Below are 16,704 nucleotides of genomic sequence, written 5' to 3' on the forward strand. Positions count from 1 at the left end.
ATTGCATTTCAGTTATTAAAAAAGGAAACAAGATCATATATCAACAGGTATAGTGATATGAAAACGCTTTATTCTTTGTTTAATTTATGGTGAAGAGAGCGTGATTTCTCCTAAGTCAAGGGGGGTAAGAAAAAAAGCTTCATAAGGATTCAAAGAAAACACCTGACAGGTCAATTTCAGGTCATAATTTCTCACGGAGAGTCTCAGCCTGCTGCGCACGGCTCCTGAAATACACTGACGTCCCCGCCGCGCCATCTTTAGAAAACAGTGAGCCCAGCACTGAATGAAACTTAATTTTCGTCGTTTGTGAGAGCTGTCTGCCGTATGGAGTGATATTCTTGTGTTTCCAGGTGATGAGGTTTTCTTTTAAGGACGACTTAACCGCTACGTGTGTCGTTAATATGTTAAAATTCAGTTGTTTGCGTCATGTAGAAGAACCCCCCCTTGCATGTTGTCTGGCTGAGGCTAGGTTAACATGCTAATGCTAACAGCAGGCCTGCCGTTAGGGCGACCGTGTTTTCTGTGAGAACCTATAACGATAGTGTCCATATCAATGAGTGTGTGCACATTTTTGATGGTTAAACTCAAAAATGTATCTTCGTAATCAGCTCCAGAGGTTAGGTTAGACTTCAAACGCGACGCTAACTGGCTAACGTTAGCTTGCTAATAAAAACAAACGAACATTAGCTAGCCCAATCGTGTTCGTTATAATCCAGCTGTTGTCGTAGCTTCAAAAGTGTCAATACCGTTTATGTTGTTTATTTGGTGTCTTGTAAGAACACTTTACAGTTGATACCGCAATTTTCGGCCATTTAAATTGTTTTTAATTAGACTTTAATGATATCGTTTAGCTGGTTAAAGATGGTAGCTTTTCAGGATTTTCTACGCTCGTTAAGGCTGACACCCCCCTGATGAGTTATAAGAGCTAAAGTGACAATTTTCTATGTGTGTTTTTCACCTTCAGGTGTTTGATCAGTGAAGGTGATCATGGGGATCAAAACTCAGCGCACTCGGTGCTTTCTTGACATTGGCATCAGTAATGTGCTCGGTAAGAAAGACCCTTCAACTTTCTGACTGTCAGTTTATTAAGTACAACTAAATGTAATGCAGCCTAATACAGTTGCTGAAATGTCACTAAGTACATTTACTTAAGTACTGCACTTGACATCTTGAGTATTATCATTTTATGCAACTTTAAACTTATACTCTACTGCATTTCAGAGGGAAATATTGTATTTTTTACTAAACTGCATTTATTTGATACTTAGTTACTACATAATGAATGTAGAATATGCTTAGAAGAGATGATGTAGTAGTACTATACTTTTAATCTACCCAGCAATACATAAAGTAACTAATATTTGCTCCACATGGAGGAATTATGACATTAAAATATTTGTATTTGTATGAAATGATAATTAGGGTTGCAAGGAGCCATTCTGCATAACGAATACTTAAAGTTCATTTTAAAATTTTGCTGATAATACTTATGTACTTTTACTTAAGTACCCTTTGGGTGCAGGACTTTTACTTGCAATGGAGTTTTGTAATTTTTATATTTTCGTATTTCCACTTTTACTCAAGTAAACGATCTCACTACTTCTTCCACCACTGCTTTTATACGACAGCCCTGCAATAAATGTCAGCTTTGTTAATGTTATACTTGTTTAGAGAGGTGTTGGTCAAATGTTATGTTCATTTTTCGAGAATACACTGTAGTTTGTGCTGCTGCCAAATTGTTTTCCATACTAAAAATGTTTCTAATTGTTAGTCTACAATCATAGATATTAAATTGGGTGGGCAGAAGGGTTTCAGTAGGATGTTTTGCAAGGATGTTGTATTATATGTCATCAGTTTTAGCCAGATATGACTTTTGTAGTAACGATAAATAATCCTAACAATGCTCTTTTCTCACAGTTGGCAGAGTTGTGGTTGAATTGTTTTCAGACATCTGTCCCAAAACTTGTGAAAACTTCAGATGCCTCTGCACAGGTGAATAATGAATTTTCTTCACAAGAATATACCAGATTTTTATTTTATTACTACCTAGCATGTTTTACTATCAGTAACTGATAACTGACTGTGTTCTCATCCAGGTGAAAAAGGCATTGGTAAAGGAACTATGAAACCTCTGCACTACAAAGGATGTCTGTTCCATCGAGTTGTAAAAGATTTCATGATTCAAGGAGGAGACTTCAGCGAAGGTGAGTTCATGAGATTTGAAGGATGTGAATAGTGAACTTATCTTAGGATGCCTATGATTGAATCCAAATATTTTAAGACTGTTCGGATTTGTTTAATTACTGCAAGGCTCCCAGATTTACCTCTCAGCATCTAACAATGAACGCATCAACAAACAAAATATCAACCTAATCAAATTTATTTGAATATCCAGCAATCAGCAGAAGTTAAATAACTTTTTCCTGCAGCAGCCCCCCTTTCTTATATTTTATTTTTTCTATGACGTCGTAGGTAATGGAAGAGGAGGCGAATCCATCTACGGAGGCTTTTTTGAAGGTAAAGAGGCCATCAGAGCTGTCAGTTGTTATCCAAACCGACGTTGGCTTCAGGATGGCAACACAATCTTATCCTTTTCCCCCAGATGAAAGCTTCGCCATGAAACACAATAAGGAGTACCTGCTGTCTATGGCCAATAGGGGCAAAGATACAAACGGATCCCAGTTTTTCATGTAAGCACTATTCCTCTATATTATATTTTTGATGCATTGTTAGATCATTCTGCTACTATTCAGTCATGCGATTCATTATATGCATTTTTTAAAATCTTGAATGGCCTGCTGTACCATTTCAGAACAACAAAACCCTCGCCACATCTGGATGGGTAAGTGCTGCTTGATTGCATCTGAAACTGTGATTGATGGCGTAGCAGTGCACAGATATACACAGTGTATTTTGCTTGACTTCGATCAACATAGCTAAAGCTCAATACCACTTTACTTTTTCAGTGTCCATGTGGTTTTTGGTCATGTGATTTCTGGCCAAGAGGTAGTTCAAACCATGGAGAACCAGAAAACAGATCCCAACAGTAGACCGTATGCTGATGTGAAAGTTTTGAACTGTGGAGAACTCATCCCCAAATCTAAAGGTTTGTTTGTGTGAGGCATTTTGATTACTTAAAAATAAGTTGAAATGTCAATGTGTGATTTGTCTGCTGCTGCTGTCTGAGCAGATACAAGTTTTAGATTTCTATAAAGCAGTGCCTCTAACAAACTCTTAAATGTTTGCAGCAAAGAAAGATGACAAAAAGAAAGAGCAAGCCTCTTCCAGTTCCAGCAGTAGCTCCAGCGACTCCGAGAGCTCATCGGCATCTTCTGAATCTGAGGAATCAGAGAAGGAATCTAAGAAGAAGAAAAAGAAGGCGAAAAAGCTAAAAAAGAAACAGAAGAAGAAGGAAAAGAAAAAGTAATTAATTTATGCATTCTCATTGTCTGCAGTGTAAACAGCACATCGTGTCTTTATTCCTCGCTGCTCTGCTTTCCTAGGTCAGAGGCTGAAAGTGCTGAAGAGAAAGAACAAGAAGACTTGGTTACATCTACCGTACGTCCTGAAGAAATTCCACCCATCCCGGAGAATCGATTCCTCATGAGGAGGAGTCCCCAGGCCGTCCAGAAGCAAAAGGAGGAAGCTGAAAAGAATCCAATGCATAAAGAGGAAAGGCCAAGAGAGAGGTTAGCATTCTTGACAAACAGCTGATATGACAAACATCCAAACATAACACCATTGTCTCTTACAGGGTTCCTGCGGATCATTAAGTAGTCTTAAGAAGCATTGAATTAATCTAAATACTCTAAAAACAAGGCTTTAATTGTCATTATATTGACCTAAACTCATGTCTAAAAAGTCCTCTGACATGGGAATTATGATTTTAAGATAATAATTGGTAACAGCTATTTTAAATAATTTAATAATTCCTTTTCTTCAGCTCAGCGTGATGGGAATCCAAGCAGTAGAATCTCACATGCAGATTGAGAAACACAAAATCAGCCAGAAATGCCAAATATTTCCCATGTGTTGGTAAATCAAATAGAAACTTTTGTGATAATATAACATGTTTATTGTCTGTCATGCGTTACTCTTTAAAAGGGTTATTTTTCAGCTTTTGATGTAGATAATCTAACTTTTCACTGGACAAAAAAAGGTCATGCTTTATGTTACAATAAACATTTGGGCAAAATCAATTGTCCTTCAATTTAGGTTATTAAAAAATTGGTCTTAAACTTAATATTGAAAAAGTCTTAAACCTGCCTTGCTTTAATCTGCACAAACCCTGCTCTTAATTTTCATGCTTTGTTTGTTTTTCTCTCCAGTTCTGGCATAGCATATAATTCTCAGTCATCATATCACAGAAGACTAGTGATGACGCGATCCGGGAGAAAGATTAAAGGCAGGGGTCCAAGGGTAGGTGCACTGCACTAATGACAAGAGCTCAGCTAAACTTCGGTCCGCTTTTGTCACAATTCACATCATGTCTAATGAGATTTGAACACGTCAAGTTGCTTTTATAATAAAGTGACACGTTAGATTAAATTTTACCATGGATAAAAAAAATTCTAAGAAGGTTTTGTAAAATATTAAGTGGCATGTCATTTCTTCCATCCAGCGCTATCGGACTCCGTCACGTTCTCGGTCAAGGTCCAGAGATCGTTTTCGGCGCAGTGAAACCCCTCCACACTGGCGTCAGGAGATACACCGTCAGAGGATGAGGGCGGTCACCGGAGAGCGGTGGATTAAGGGTGACAAGTAAGATCACCTCACTTTGACTTATGAAAGGGGTAGTTTGGATTTTTTGAAGTGGGGTTGTATGAGGTGCTTATCTATAGCCATTGTGTTACCCACAGAAGATGGCAGTTGGCACAACCCCAGTTTGGAGGAGCAGCCAGGAGTGTACCGCAGTTGACGGGGGCAGCAGCAAAAAGTATTTTAGCAACCCTAAAACAATCAATATCAATTTAAAAAAGGGTATTTTAAGAATATTTTCACCGATTGACCTTCTGACAGCCCTCTCTGACTGAGACTGAAGCTGTTATCAATGCTCTCGTCAAAGCCACCAGATTGACAAAAACAGTTATTTTACCACGATGAACACTGGTCTAATTACTTTTCTATTGCTGCTTTGGTTGGATTGTTTGTTTGTGTTAATGTTTGTATGACTCTGGTGAATCTGAACTTACATTTTAAAACACCAAAGTCATATAATCACATATACTAACTAACTGGTCGAGGCAGCAGTAGACCAACAACTTCTGTGTTTAGGAGGTAAAAGTTCTGTTTGTTTGCTTGTTTCTTCAATGTAGTCTGGCTTTGAGGAGAGCATAAAAACGACGTCAAGGTTGAACGGTCATCATATTCTACATACAGCATACACTTAAACTGATAGAGATTTTTTTAAGCTTACTAAAATACATTTTTTGCTGCTGCAGTCGTCTACAGCAGTGCATCACTTAAGTTTGGTGTTGGTACTCCTGTCTGCTTCACAAAACTGGAATCGTGCTAAACGACATCTACCGTAGGTGATACACTGACTATGGATAAATACCTCAGTCAACCCAACTTCAACACATCCAGCCTATCTCTGGCTATTTTAAAGTACAATTTACAAACACAGCACAATACAAAAGGCAATGATATAAGTCTGTACGTCAAAATTTTAAATGCATTCTGTCGGTCAGAGGACTTGGCTTTCTTTGAATCCAAACTTGCAGATATTAATATCCCCCGTAGGCCATTGTGATTCATTTTATATTTCAAAGAACATGCATTAAAATCTTTTGTAACTTTTGAGCAACGTGCCTTAACATACTTACATTAGCTCAGAACTCTGTTGAAGCCGTCATGTCTCTGCGCTCGTGTTGCCTGATGTCAGTGTTTATGGTCTGCCGGTGTCATGTACTCTGCTCTTTTTAACAGAGGTGACATGAATGAGGCCAAGGATGACGCTGCTAAAGCTCCGAGAAGAGAGAGACGGACCTCTGACACAAAGCAGGAACACACGGCTGAGGTTAAGAAAGACAAGAAAACTCGGTCACATAGATCCAAAAGCACAGAACAGGACACCGCTGAGAAGGATGAGAAGCATAGCAAACACAAGGCTAAGAAAAGAGATAAATCTCGAAGCCGTAGCAAAAGCAGAGAAAAGAGTAGGAGGTCAAAAAGCAGAGAGAAAGGTCACAAACACAAAAGTGACGATAGGAGAGGTCGCTCAAGGAGCAGAGATCGAAATGCTGATAAGAAAGAAAAGGAGTCAGAGTCTGATCACAATAAAGACAGAAATAAAGGTCACGAGGCCAGTAAAAAGCATAAAGAGGATACCAAAGGAAGAAATGGTGAGAGGACTAGGACAAAGTCACGGAGCAAGGAGAAACCAGCTACAAAAGACGGGCACAGATCAAGTAGCAGGAACAGGGATAGGAGCGCACCTGCGGCGTCCAAAGACAAAGAAGAAAAACGAGAAAAAGACAGAGAGAGGGGCAGAGAACGTAGCAGGAGTCAGGACAGACGACATAACAGTGAAAGGGAGAATAAGAAGCGCGGCTCGTCCAGAGATAAAGAACGTCGAACAAGAAGTCCAGACAGAAAGAAACCTAGAGACTCCCACAGAGGCAGGCGCTCCAGGAGCAAGAGTAATAAGAGGGACCACAGCAAAGATCGGTCCTCTCATAGGAAGGACAGAGACAGAGAATCTGCCAACCAAAGGAGAAGACGTAGCAGCAGCTCTGACAGTGATAGAGACGCAAAAAGAAAGAGTCAAAAGAGTTCAGATTCCAAATGGAGAGAAGCAAAAAGCAACTCCAGATCCAAAGACAGAAGAAGCCCGGCCAAACCAAGACCAGATAGTACGAAGGGCAAAGATCGAAATGACAGCAAGAGGAAAAAATCGAGCTCTAGCTCAAGTTCCGACAGCGACTGATGATATACTGAAGGAATAGATGGGGAGTTTTGAAGTCTGTCCCTGTTTTATACTGATGCAGCATCAGCTTTCCATCTGGAGTGGGGCGCATTCACATCCGTCATTCAGTGCAGGAAAACTCACTCCAGAGTTCAGCTAAAGTTATCACGATACAAAAGTCCGTCAAAGCTGATTTCAAAAAAAGTTTAAAGGATAGTTCAGTTTTTGTCATTTTATAAGTAAATAATTCATGGCCACCGTATTACCTACAGTAGATTGGTGTTTTCCAGATACTTTAATTTCTAACTTCAACATCATAGACCAAATCAGTTTTTCTCTAACAACATAGGAGAGAAAAAAAAACCTCGCTGCCCCAATTTCTCAATTTACCACCCAAAAAAAGATCTACCTTAAAAATGATCAGTTTAGGTGTACGCTATATTCAGATTATCTTTCACTGCTTTAGGTTCAGCTCCAAAAATACAAAATCAGAACATGGCAGCAGAGTTGGTGGACCTCTTCAAATAAATACGTGTACACTTAAACTTATTTTTTTTTAATGTGGCATACATATGTTTTGCCGCTGTCCTCATCCACAGCAGTACTTTGTTTAACTTCCACGTCAGTACTACTACCTGCTTCCTCACACTGATGCCATGAAGAAGAACCTCATACAAGCCTTTTTTAACTTTGAGTAGCAGACCGGTACGTGAACTTTGGCTGAACTCTAGACTGAACTTTGGCTCTGAATTGAAGTTTTGGACTTGTCTCTCATTAAGTGTGTTAAACTGTTTGATGGTTTGCTGAAGCAGCACGGCCAGTTTAGAGGAGACTAAAAAATAAACTCATATACTGTGTGTACTGCATCAGCAGTAAGTACCAGGTGTTCTTTTCATTGTACATGACCAGAGGAGGTCCGTGTGTGGTGGAAGGATGTTTTAATTTGGATTCTTTGGTAAATTATATTTTGACTTTAGAATGGTTGCTATTTCAAACAGATGTTTCTGCAACAGAGAGGACATTTTCTTCTGAAAAGTATTTCAATGTTAAGTCTAAGTTTGGAAAATGATGTTTACCTGTCAGTTTATTTTTACTACAGCAATCAGTCTGGAAGAAAAAAACTATTTCTTGCATGCTTATCCCTGTCATTGTATGAATTATGTGCATCGATGACTTTTTTTTTGTACATCCACACGACCTTGTACTGTAATCCTATTTGTTAACCAGTTTTGAGATACCTCTGGTTTGTTTGGTTTTTTTTAATGGGAAAAAATGTCATGCTGTAAGTAAAACATAAAATCAATTTATAAAAAAATGTGATTTGTGCAAGTTGGTTTTAAGAACTCAAATGCTGTGTAGAATTAATTAAAAGGCTCCACTTTGAATTTAATAAATTGTTTTAATATTCTTTAAACATGCAAGAAATGCAGTCTAGAATCGCAGTAATCGACAGTGATACCACAATTACAGGAAATTTACACGGTACTGTTAACACTGTCATCCAGTGTGAGGGTCGATTAACTGCAGAGGTGGTTAATTAGTAGAGCCGATGTTGTTGTCTCTGCTCAGGGAGTTGGTAATATTCAAAGAATTTTGGAAATTTGGAATTTGCCTCAATTTCAACAATTTTTATCTATAATATAAACATGACTCAACTAGTTTAAAAGACAGCTGTGATTATACGGATTCTGCAGGTCTGTCTCAGTGTTGTCTATCATGCTAGAAGTTGGACAAGTCCCACAAACGTGTGCCTGTGTCCTCTGTACAGCACAGGCCTTTTTCATAGGCCTTTTAAAATGTCATAGTGGAAAAAGCACACGCGGAAGTAATAAAATCAATATAATATAATAATATTTGATGGTCCTGGTGCATGATGGCTCCCTGCCATGGCTATTAGGACACTCGAATACGACATAACAAAACTGGATTCATATGACTCTAATAACTGTCCACTCAGCATGTGAACTAAGTGACAGGACAAAGGATGCTGTTTATTGCAGAAAAGTAAAAAAAACAAAACAAAACAACAAAACCTACAAACAAGGGTCATACTGGACTCCAGAGCTTTGTTCTTAGTGCTCAACTTTTGTTGAGGGAAAAAGCTCAACACGTTTGACTGAAACATATATATTGTAAAGCCACTTCTGGATACAAACAAATTGCATGTGTCTTAGTGTTGAAACGTAATTCAATAAAATGAGCACACAATCTGAAGATAAGGGGGCTGTCATGTGCAGCCTAATAAGTCAGGTGATGAACATCGTCTGTTTGAATTAAGACTGAAAAAAACTGACTTGCCAGACCTGAATTACTGTTAAATAAAGGAATGGGGATATGAAAAAGTTCAATTTAATTTAACAGATTTTTAAAAAATATTTTGTTTCATTAGCTTCATGTAAACTAACAGATTGTCAGGTTTTGTAGCACAAACTTTGTAGAGTATTCTTAGTCCTATCCCAAGGATGGATACTGAACAGACCTACTGAGCACAGGCCCAGGGGCCCGAAGTATCGGGGGGGGGGGGGGGGGGCTTGTCTTCATTTGCTAAGTGTCTCCAATTATAGACAGAGAAAAGGCTCAAAATTATCACAAAAAGACCACATTGAGATGCAAAGGAACTAAAAGACACAAAATGACCATTATTTAAAAAACACACAAATTACCAAAAAAAGACACAAAATGACCTAAAAGACTCACAAAACCACAAAAAGAGGCATAATGACTAAAGATGCAGAACAGCAACAAAAAAACTAGGCAAAACCACCACAAAGTCTGTCTGAAAGTCTAAAATTGATCACTAGATATGGTTATTTTTTTGTCATGGGTACTTGCATTCCCATGTTTTCCATTTTGGCTTAGGGGAGAGGCATACAACTTTATATGGCTATATTTTGTTTTATTTTACCACCATTTTTTAAAGAATACATGCCTGCTAAATGAGTTTTGAAGGCATGTTTTCTTTACAAAATAACCAAAATTACACCATTTATAACAGCTAGAAATGGCAAAAAGAGGATTTATTGTTGGATTTTCAAAATCACAATGGTCCTTGGACACATCATGTGGGACAAACATCTGTCAGGAAAAAAACCATTAAAATCAGCATTAAAAATCACTTTATGCTTTATCTCTCAGAAAAACATCCTATTGGTGTTGCCACTGCCTGAATGAATAATTTTGTAACATACACTTTCTAATTTCTTACTTTATTTTATCCCTCTCCCACTTTGTTGTTCGAAAAAAAGAAAATGTCAAAGATATGCTGTGCTGTATGATGTGCACCAATTTTGATTCCAATAAAAAAAAAAAACACTTTATACTACATGTCATTTAAAATTTTGCCAAAAATAAACAGTTTGCAGGGTATAATCATCATGCACAAACATTTTATTAACTTAACTTTTGATCAATAATGAAAATAATCTTCACTTGCAGCCCAACTGTACAACACAGTAGTAGTGAATAGTAGTGAATGAGGGAGTGATTTTGGACAGAGCATCTGTCAAAACATTTTCAGGAAGTTATTAAAACATCCAGTGTGTTTAACACTCTTGAAACCAGAACTATCAGCTGGTAGTGACCTACGACCACGTAAACCCAAGTCTCCTCTCTTTGCGTCCTGAATATCTACGGCTTCATGAAGCTTTTTAATGCTCTGAGTGGCATCAGAAACAAATTTGGGCATTTGAGCCCCAGTACGGTCCTGCACCAGGTAGCTGGGCCTGACTCCACAAAAAACTGTACCAAGTCCTCCTCCAGTCCGTTCCCCTGCAGCTTTGCACAGTGGAAACACGTTTCTCTGAGCCTCCGCCGCTGCGTTGATGATGTCCTTTGCATACTGCTGAAACTGGTTTTCCTCTTCAGCTATGAGCTCTGCATTTTTCACTTCAAACTCCTGTTCGTCTCTCTTATCAACTGCTGACGCCTGGCAATTTTTTTCAGCCTACGTTTGGATAAGATAATAAACGTCAAACAAGGACCAGAACAACCACCAAATCAAAATTGTTCATTTTTGCAACACTGTGGTGGATAGTTTCAACATTACCATTTGTGTGGCATAGAAGTCTTGTAGTTTCTTTCCTTCTTCTTTGAACTTCTGCGCCTTTAGTTGCTGTTTCTCAGAAAATATTCTGTCTGCCTCTTTCTTGGCTTGAAGTGCGTCTCGGGCGCTCTGTCGGGCTGTTTTGTCTCTCTGCTCCTTCTCTTTTCTCTAATAAAACAGGTGAGCACATTTTGTTATCTGCTGGAGTGTCAGGTGAAAAGGTCAGGTCCACAGATGACTTACTGAACGGGATTGTCGGGCGCAGGCCCAGGGGCCCAAAGTTTTAGGCCCCCCCCCCCCCCCCCCCCCCCCCCGGCCTTCACCCGCAAAATTTCTCTCAGATTAACATGTACTGTTCAGGAAGAGACTCAAAATGACTACACAAAGACTCAGAAAGACCACAAAGAGATGCAAAGGAACTGCAAACATACACTAAATAACTACAAAAATGGGCAAAACTACCACAAATGGGCACAAAATAACTCAAAAGACACACAAAACAACAAGGAGACACAAAACCACAGTAAGTCATAAATAAAATGAAATAGCCACAGGGATAAAGATATGCAGAGACATAAAATAGCTACAAAAATGGACAAAACTAATACAAACATAAAACAACTAAGAGACATAAAAGAGTCACAAAATGACTACAGGGAGACACAAAACAGCCACAAGAAGACACAAAATAACTACAAAGCCACAGAGATCTCACAGAGACCCACTGCAAAGAGACAGAAAATAACTACAAATATTAGCAAACTAGCACAGTGAGACACAAAATAACTACTCAGCGATGCAAAACAACCAAAAAGACCTCAAAGATGATCTCATAGTGACCCAAAATGACTATAAAAAGACACAAAAAGACCACAAGGAGACACAAATGCCTACAAAAAGACACAAAAACACTACAAAGTGTGTGTGTCTTGCTCCATGTAGGAGAGGTGGCGTGGGCTTTTGCACATGTTAAGGGGCCTATAGTTTTAAAATCCGCCCATGCACAGGTCAAAACCCCGAAATAAATGACTTTATAGTACTATTTTTAAAGTTTTACGCCAGAACAAACATGTAGTGTGCAGAAGCGTCATCTTCACTTGTGTTACCATGAGTTCTCTGTGTGCAGTGATGGACTCTAACACGGCAGCCTTCTTCTCCTCCTCCTCCCTCTGCTGTCGGGCCTGTTTTGCATCCTGCTCAGCGACAGCCTTTGCAATCCTCTTCTCCTCGTCATCAGCTTGCTCCTTCTGCGTGGCACTCAGCTCGTTCACGATCCTCTCTCTGCTCATCTGGGCTTTGCTGAAGAATGAAACGATTCACAGGCATGATGGCGACACGTCAGCGATCCACTGCTACTGTATGTTTGAGATGACGGATGTCAACGAAGCTCAGCTGATGATTTTTATTGTGATGTAAGGGATATCCCAATCAGATCTTAAGGATCAGCATCAAGCCCAATAAATGCATTATTTAATTGATGGGATGGATTATTTTAAACATCGAACAGGCTCGATCCTTCCGTCACACAGGTGTTGTAAGTGGAGAGCACGATTTGCGGCAGATGTTCAGGTTTTTATTGTTATGCTGCTACTACAATAAGTAGAAAGCGGTTGTTTTTTATTCAAGTGGAATTAAAATTTTTCTATACACTGTAATAAGCACGATTGTAACTGGGAATGTTTCAGTGCAGCTATAACACTACTCTGATGTGGAATTATGATTATATTACTCATCTGTAATGTTCTGTACTTTTATTACAGTGCAACACTGAATAGATCTGAGAGCAATTTCTGACCAAACATTTTATTTTGTTTAATTTGTTATTTTGTTGAAAAAACAAACCCTGCACGAAGTTACATTGTGATAAGAGCCATATAAAAATATTTTTCGTTTTTTTTGCTTTCTTATTTTGTAAAAGTAAGATTTAAAAAAAAAAACCCTTAGAGAACTGCTTGGGTGCAGACATTTTTTTGTGTATTGCATCTCAGAGCTATTAAACTGTATATAGACCTGATTGATTTTAATAACTTTAATTACTTACAGTGTGCATAGTTCAGCTGTATAATACAAGAATCGGATCAGGACTCTTTATCGGCAAATACTCAACATCAAATGACTCTGATCAGAATCAGGGGCAAAATAAACTTAATTTGAACATCCTTAGTTTTATCAGGTCTTACCTGAACAATTCCTTCTCTTTGTCTTTCCTCAACTTAATCATTTTTTGTTTTGCAGAGAGGAAAAGTTTTCTTTGCTCCTCTTCCGACTCTTGTTTTTGTGCATCTGTCGCTCTTATGAGGTCTCTATTGGAAATATGTTCCTGTAAAAAACAGCAAACGGTCGTTAACTTGTCTGTTATAACATCAGGACACAAACACCAGAAAACCTGTGCTTCTGTGATCCCACCAGATGAGTGTGCATAAGGTTTCTCTTTAGCTTTGCTTGTCTTTCTTCCTCCATTCTTTGCTCCCACTGGTAGAGCTCTTGAAGGCGTTGGGTTTCCTCTCTGTCCCTCTCTGTCCTCTAACTTCTGTCTCTCTCTCACTAGCTCATTTTCTTTGACCCTAAAGGAAAAGAATCATATTTTCATGTGAAGCAAATATATATATATATATATATGTATTTTTACTCAAGCCTTCTTTGCAGATTATTTGAAAAATGTCACAAACAGAAATAGGATGTTATGTTATTCTTATTCAATCTGTACTGCATGTCTTTAGAATATCTATAAAGACCTCAACAACCGGTGCATCTGCATCAGAGCAGATGTGGGACTTACTGTTTTTTCAGGTCCTCTGCAACAGCCTGCCTCTCAAGCTTTTTCTGAAGCGCCTTCTCCTTCTCCTGTCTCGAGGCTTCGTCCTCTCTGGTCTTTACCATGTCCAGGTATTGTTTGTCCACATCTTTAGAGGCACTCTTGTTTCTTTGCTTCAGTTCAATCTGAGCCTCCCTCTCCTTCAGCACCTCTGTCAGCAAGAGCCCGCGCTGTGGAAGTATTAATCATTCACTATCCCAAAACATCATACTTTTAAAGCCAGACATGTACAACACCATCATTCTCAAGCGATACCAACATGTAACCCTTTAACGCGGTCGGTTTGATAATACAGCTTAGTTTTAGCTTTTTCTATGGCCTCTTTCCGCTGCTGCTGCCGATATTCTGCCTCTTCTTTATCAGCCAGCTCTTTTTCTCCTCCTCAATCTCCTCCCGGATCTTCTTTGCCTCTAGCTTTTTTTGCCTTTGACCCTTTGAAAAAACATATTGTGTTACTGAAAATTGTGCAACCTTACCAGCACATTTAAATTTAATTTAAAAAAAAAAAAAATCTGAGAAAAAAACGCATACAGGCAACTTACAGCGATGGTATTTGACCAGAGTTTCACCACCTCCTTTGACTTCAGGTGCAGGGCCTCTCTCTGTTTCGCTGCCTCTCTCACACTCTCCTTGTCTTTATCAACCTGGTTCAGTTCATCTTGAATCCTCAGCCAGTCACCCCTTGATAACACGGTGACCTGTCGGAGATCCTGCGGCTGGATCATCCTGCTGGCTTCCTCAGCCGAGGACGCTATAAGGAGGACATTACTGTAAAAAGACAGGCTACATCTACAGCACTGTATAATAAAGACAACCGAAAATATACACCATCACTTTGATAATTGATGATTGTAATTTGGAAAGCTGGAGACTGACCAGTTTAATATTATAAAACAGTCACATTCTACAGCAAATGATTGACAGAGGGTGTCATGTGATGCTTATTTCTTCTTTTGGTGTGGGAAGTTTACAATGTGTGTAACTGTACATGGAATTGAATAGCAGGTATCTTAAGTGATATTATTTGTGGTTCCTAAAAATTGGGACAGAGTGAAGAATTGCCAATGGACACAATCACCTTTTTTGTCTGTGCATCAGAATATTACACATTGATAATTTATGGGTTGAGGTTGCACTGGGGGATTTGAACTGCATGTGACTGATAATACATAAATGCAAAACTGATACTTTACAGTCATACAAGTAATTGTTCTTTTTATGACTACAAGTGCCCATGTGTTTTCAGAGCCGCTCTGAAATTGTGCTATTAGCTTCTGTTTAATGTTGCAGAATTCAAACTATTAGCCATAAAAGCTAATGTTAGTTATCTTCAGTGAAGTTAACCCCAAACTGTTTCTCCAGCTCTCACCTCGTTTACTGGAGCCTGTTCGTCGACCGTGCTGAAACCACCGATGCCATTTATGTTATCTAGTGATGAAAGAAAGAAATACTGCTGCCAAACATAACCGTTTACAGGGATGATTTTTAGTTGTGGCTCATTAGAGTTAACAGCTGTGTCTGTGTCCGCGTTTGTTGGGTTGTATCCAGGCAACGGCCGAAACCAATCAGAGACCGTTCCCGCTGGGGGACGACAGGTGGCGCTGTGCTCCTGTTTGACTGTAACACCTACAGGTAACATCACACACCTCAGTTTCAAACAGATGTGGTTAAAATGTTGGCACCTTTTTCTAATCATGCAACATTTCTTTAAGAAAAATGTTGAAATTTAGTTTTGGTTTGCAGTGAAAAAAAAAAAGTCCCTAAAATATCTGAACCAAAAATACTTTATTGATCCCTGATTGATCATGAGAAAGAAGAAAAAAAATATGCCATTATGCATTTAAACTAATTTTCAGGCAATTTTCTTGTTTTTTTTTTTGTTTTAATTTTTTAATTTAATAATTTATTTATTAATTTCTTGTTAATTTTGGGTAATTTTTTCTATTTTGCTCATTGCCTCTTCCCATGTTTTTGAAAGAAAGTCAGGTTTCAGAGGGTTAAAACTAACATGTAAAATATAGGATTTAAATAAAGTATAATGTGCTTGGAAAAGAGAGAATTATTAACTAACTTAAACCAAGGCTTTTCTCAACTAAAGTACAAGAAAATTACCTGAAAATTAATAATATATAAAAACAAAACAACTACTACTATACTACTACCACTACCAACACAAATAATTATAACAATAATAGTGATAATGACAATAAACAAAAATACAACGAGGAAATGACCTGGAACAATGCCTTTAAAATTCTAATACTTTTGTAACATAATTTTTTAAATATTTAATTATAGAAATTAGTAAAAAGTATAAACAAATTACTTGAAAATAAGTTTTGGAAAAAAGTAAAAAATAAAAAAGAAAACTGATTCTTTAAAATATTTTTTAAATATATAATTATGATAATTAAAAATACAGTTTTCCCTTACTTTTTCTTTTTATCCCTAGACATTTTCCCCTCACTTAATTTTTTTTTCTACATCTAATAGGGTATTTTTATTTATTTAATTTTTTATTTTTTTTATTTTTTTTTGCAATTTTTGAAACATTTCTTGCCTGATTTAAATACTTATGAGAGGCACGTGAGAGCAGCACAACAAAACTGATGTCACCCCAGGTTTCAAAGAGTTAACTTTCAAACATCAAAGGATAAGTCTTTAAAATTGAATAACTAAGTCATCCTGGGGGGCTCAAAGAAAAACTATTTTTAACTTTGGAGAGGGTCCAAAAAAAAAAAAAAAAAAATCAAAGTCACGCCTCAGCTACCCCTTCCTCTGATAAATAAAGAACAGTCCCTAAGTACTTGCAATGTTGCTAGTTTTACTGAAGCAAAAGAAATAATATGTACCACCACTGCTGATATCAAACTGGTTTTACCATTGTGTAAAAGGATTTCCAGTATGGACATGTTCCTATATGTTACGTCAAAGCAGGAG

At 38.0% G+C, this 16,704-nt stretch overlaps 2 protein-coding genes across 2 annotated transcripts; one reads left to right on the top strand and one right to left on the bottom strand.

The window, feature by feature from the left end:
• Positions 1–255: 255 nt before the first annotated feature.
• On the top strand, positions 256–8,301 carry ppig (peptidylprolyl isomerase G (cyclophilin G)). Its single transcript, XM_042494847.1, has 13 exons — positions 256–350; positions 965–1,048; positions 1,918–1,992; positions 2,097–2,204; positions 2,473–2,517; positions 2,603–2,690; positions 2,813–2,842; positions 2,967–3,106; positions 3,249–3,423; positions 3,504–3,689; positions 4,329–4,419; positions 4,622–4,761; positions 5,929–8,301. The coding sequence occupies exons 2-13, from the start codon at positions 988–990 to the stop codon at positions 6,926–6,928; spliced, it is 2,139 nt and encodes a 712-aa protein (XP_042350781.1). The 5' UTR covers positions 256–350; positions 965–987; the 3' UTR covers positions 6,929–8,301.
• Positions 8,302–10,488: 2,187 nt separating this feature from the next.
• On the bottom strand, positions 10,489–16,676 carry ccdc173 (coiled-coil domain containing 173). Its single transcript, XM_042494755.1, is given in 14 exon segments — positions 10,489–10,515; positions 10,518–10,850; positions 10,953–11,117; positions 12,056–12,248; positions 13,130–13,269; positions 13,356–13,466; positions 13,468–13,513; positions 13,729–13,934; positions 14,024–14,133; positions 14,136–14,196; positions 14,307–14,515; positions 15,134–15,164; positions 15,239–15,390; positions 16,646–16,676. Coding segments are annotated over 14 exon segments (1,815 nt in total).
• Between the last annotated feature and the right edge of the window lie 28 nt (positions 16,677–16,704).

This window comes from Plectropomus leopardus, chromosome 10 (assembly GCF_008729295.1).
Source record: "Plectropomus leopardus isolate mb chromosome 10, YSFRI_Pleo_2.0, whole genome shotgun sequence".
NCBI classification, from domain to species: domain Eukaryota; kingdom Metazoa; phylum Chordata; class Actinopteri; order Perciformes; family Serranidae; genus Plectropomus; species Plectropomus leopardus.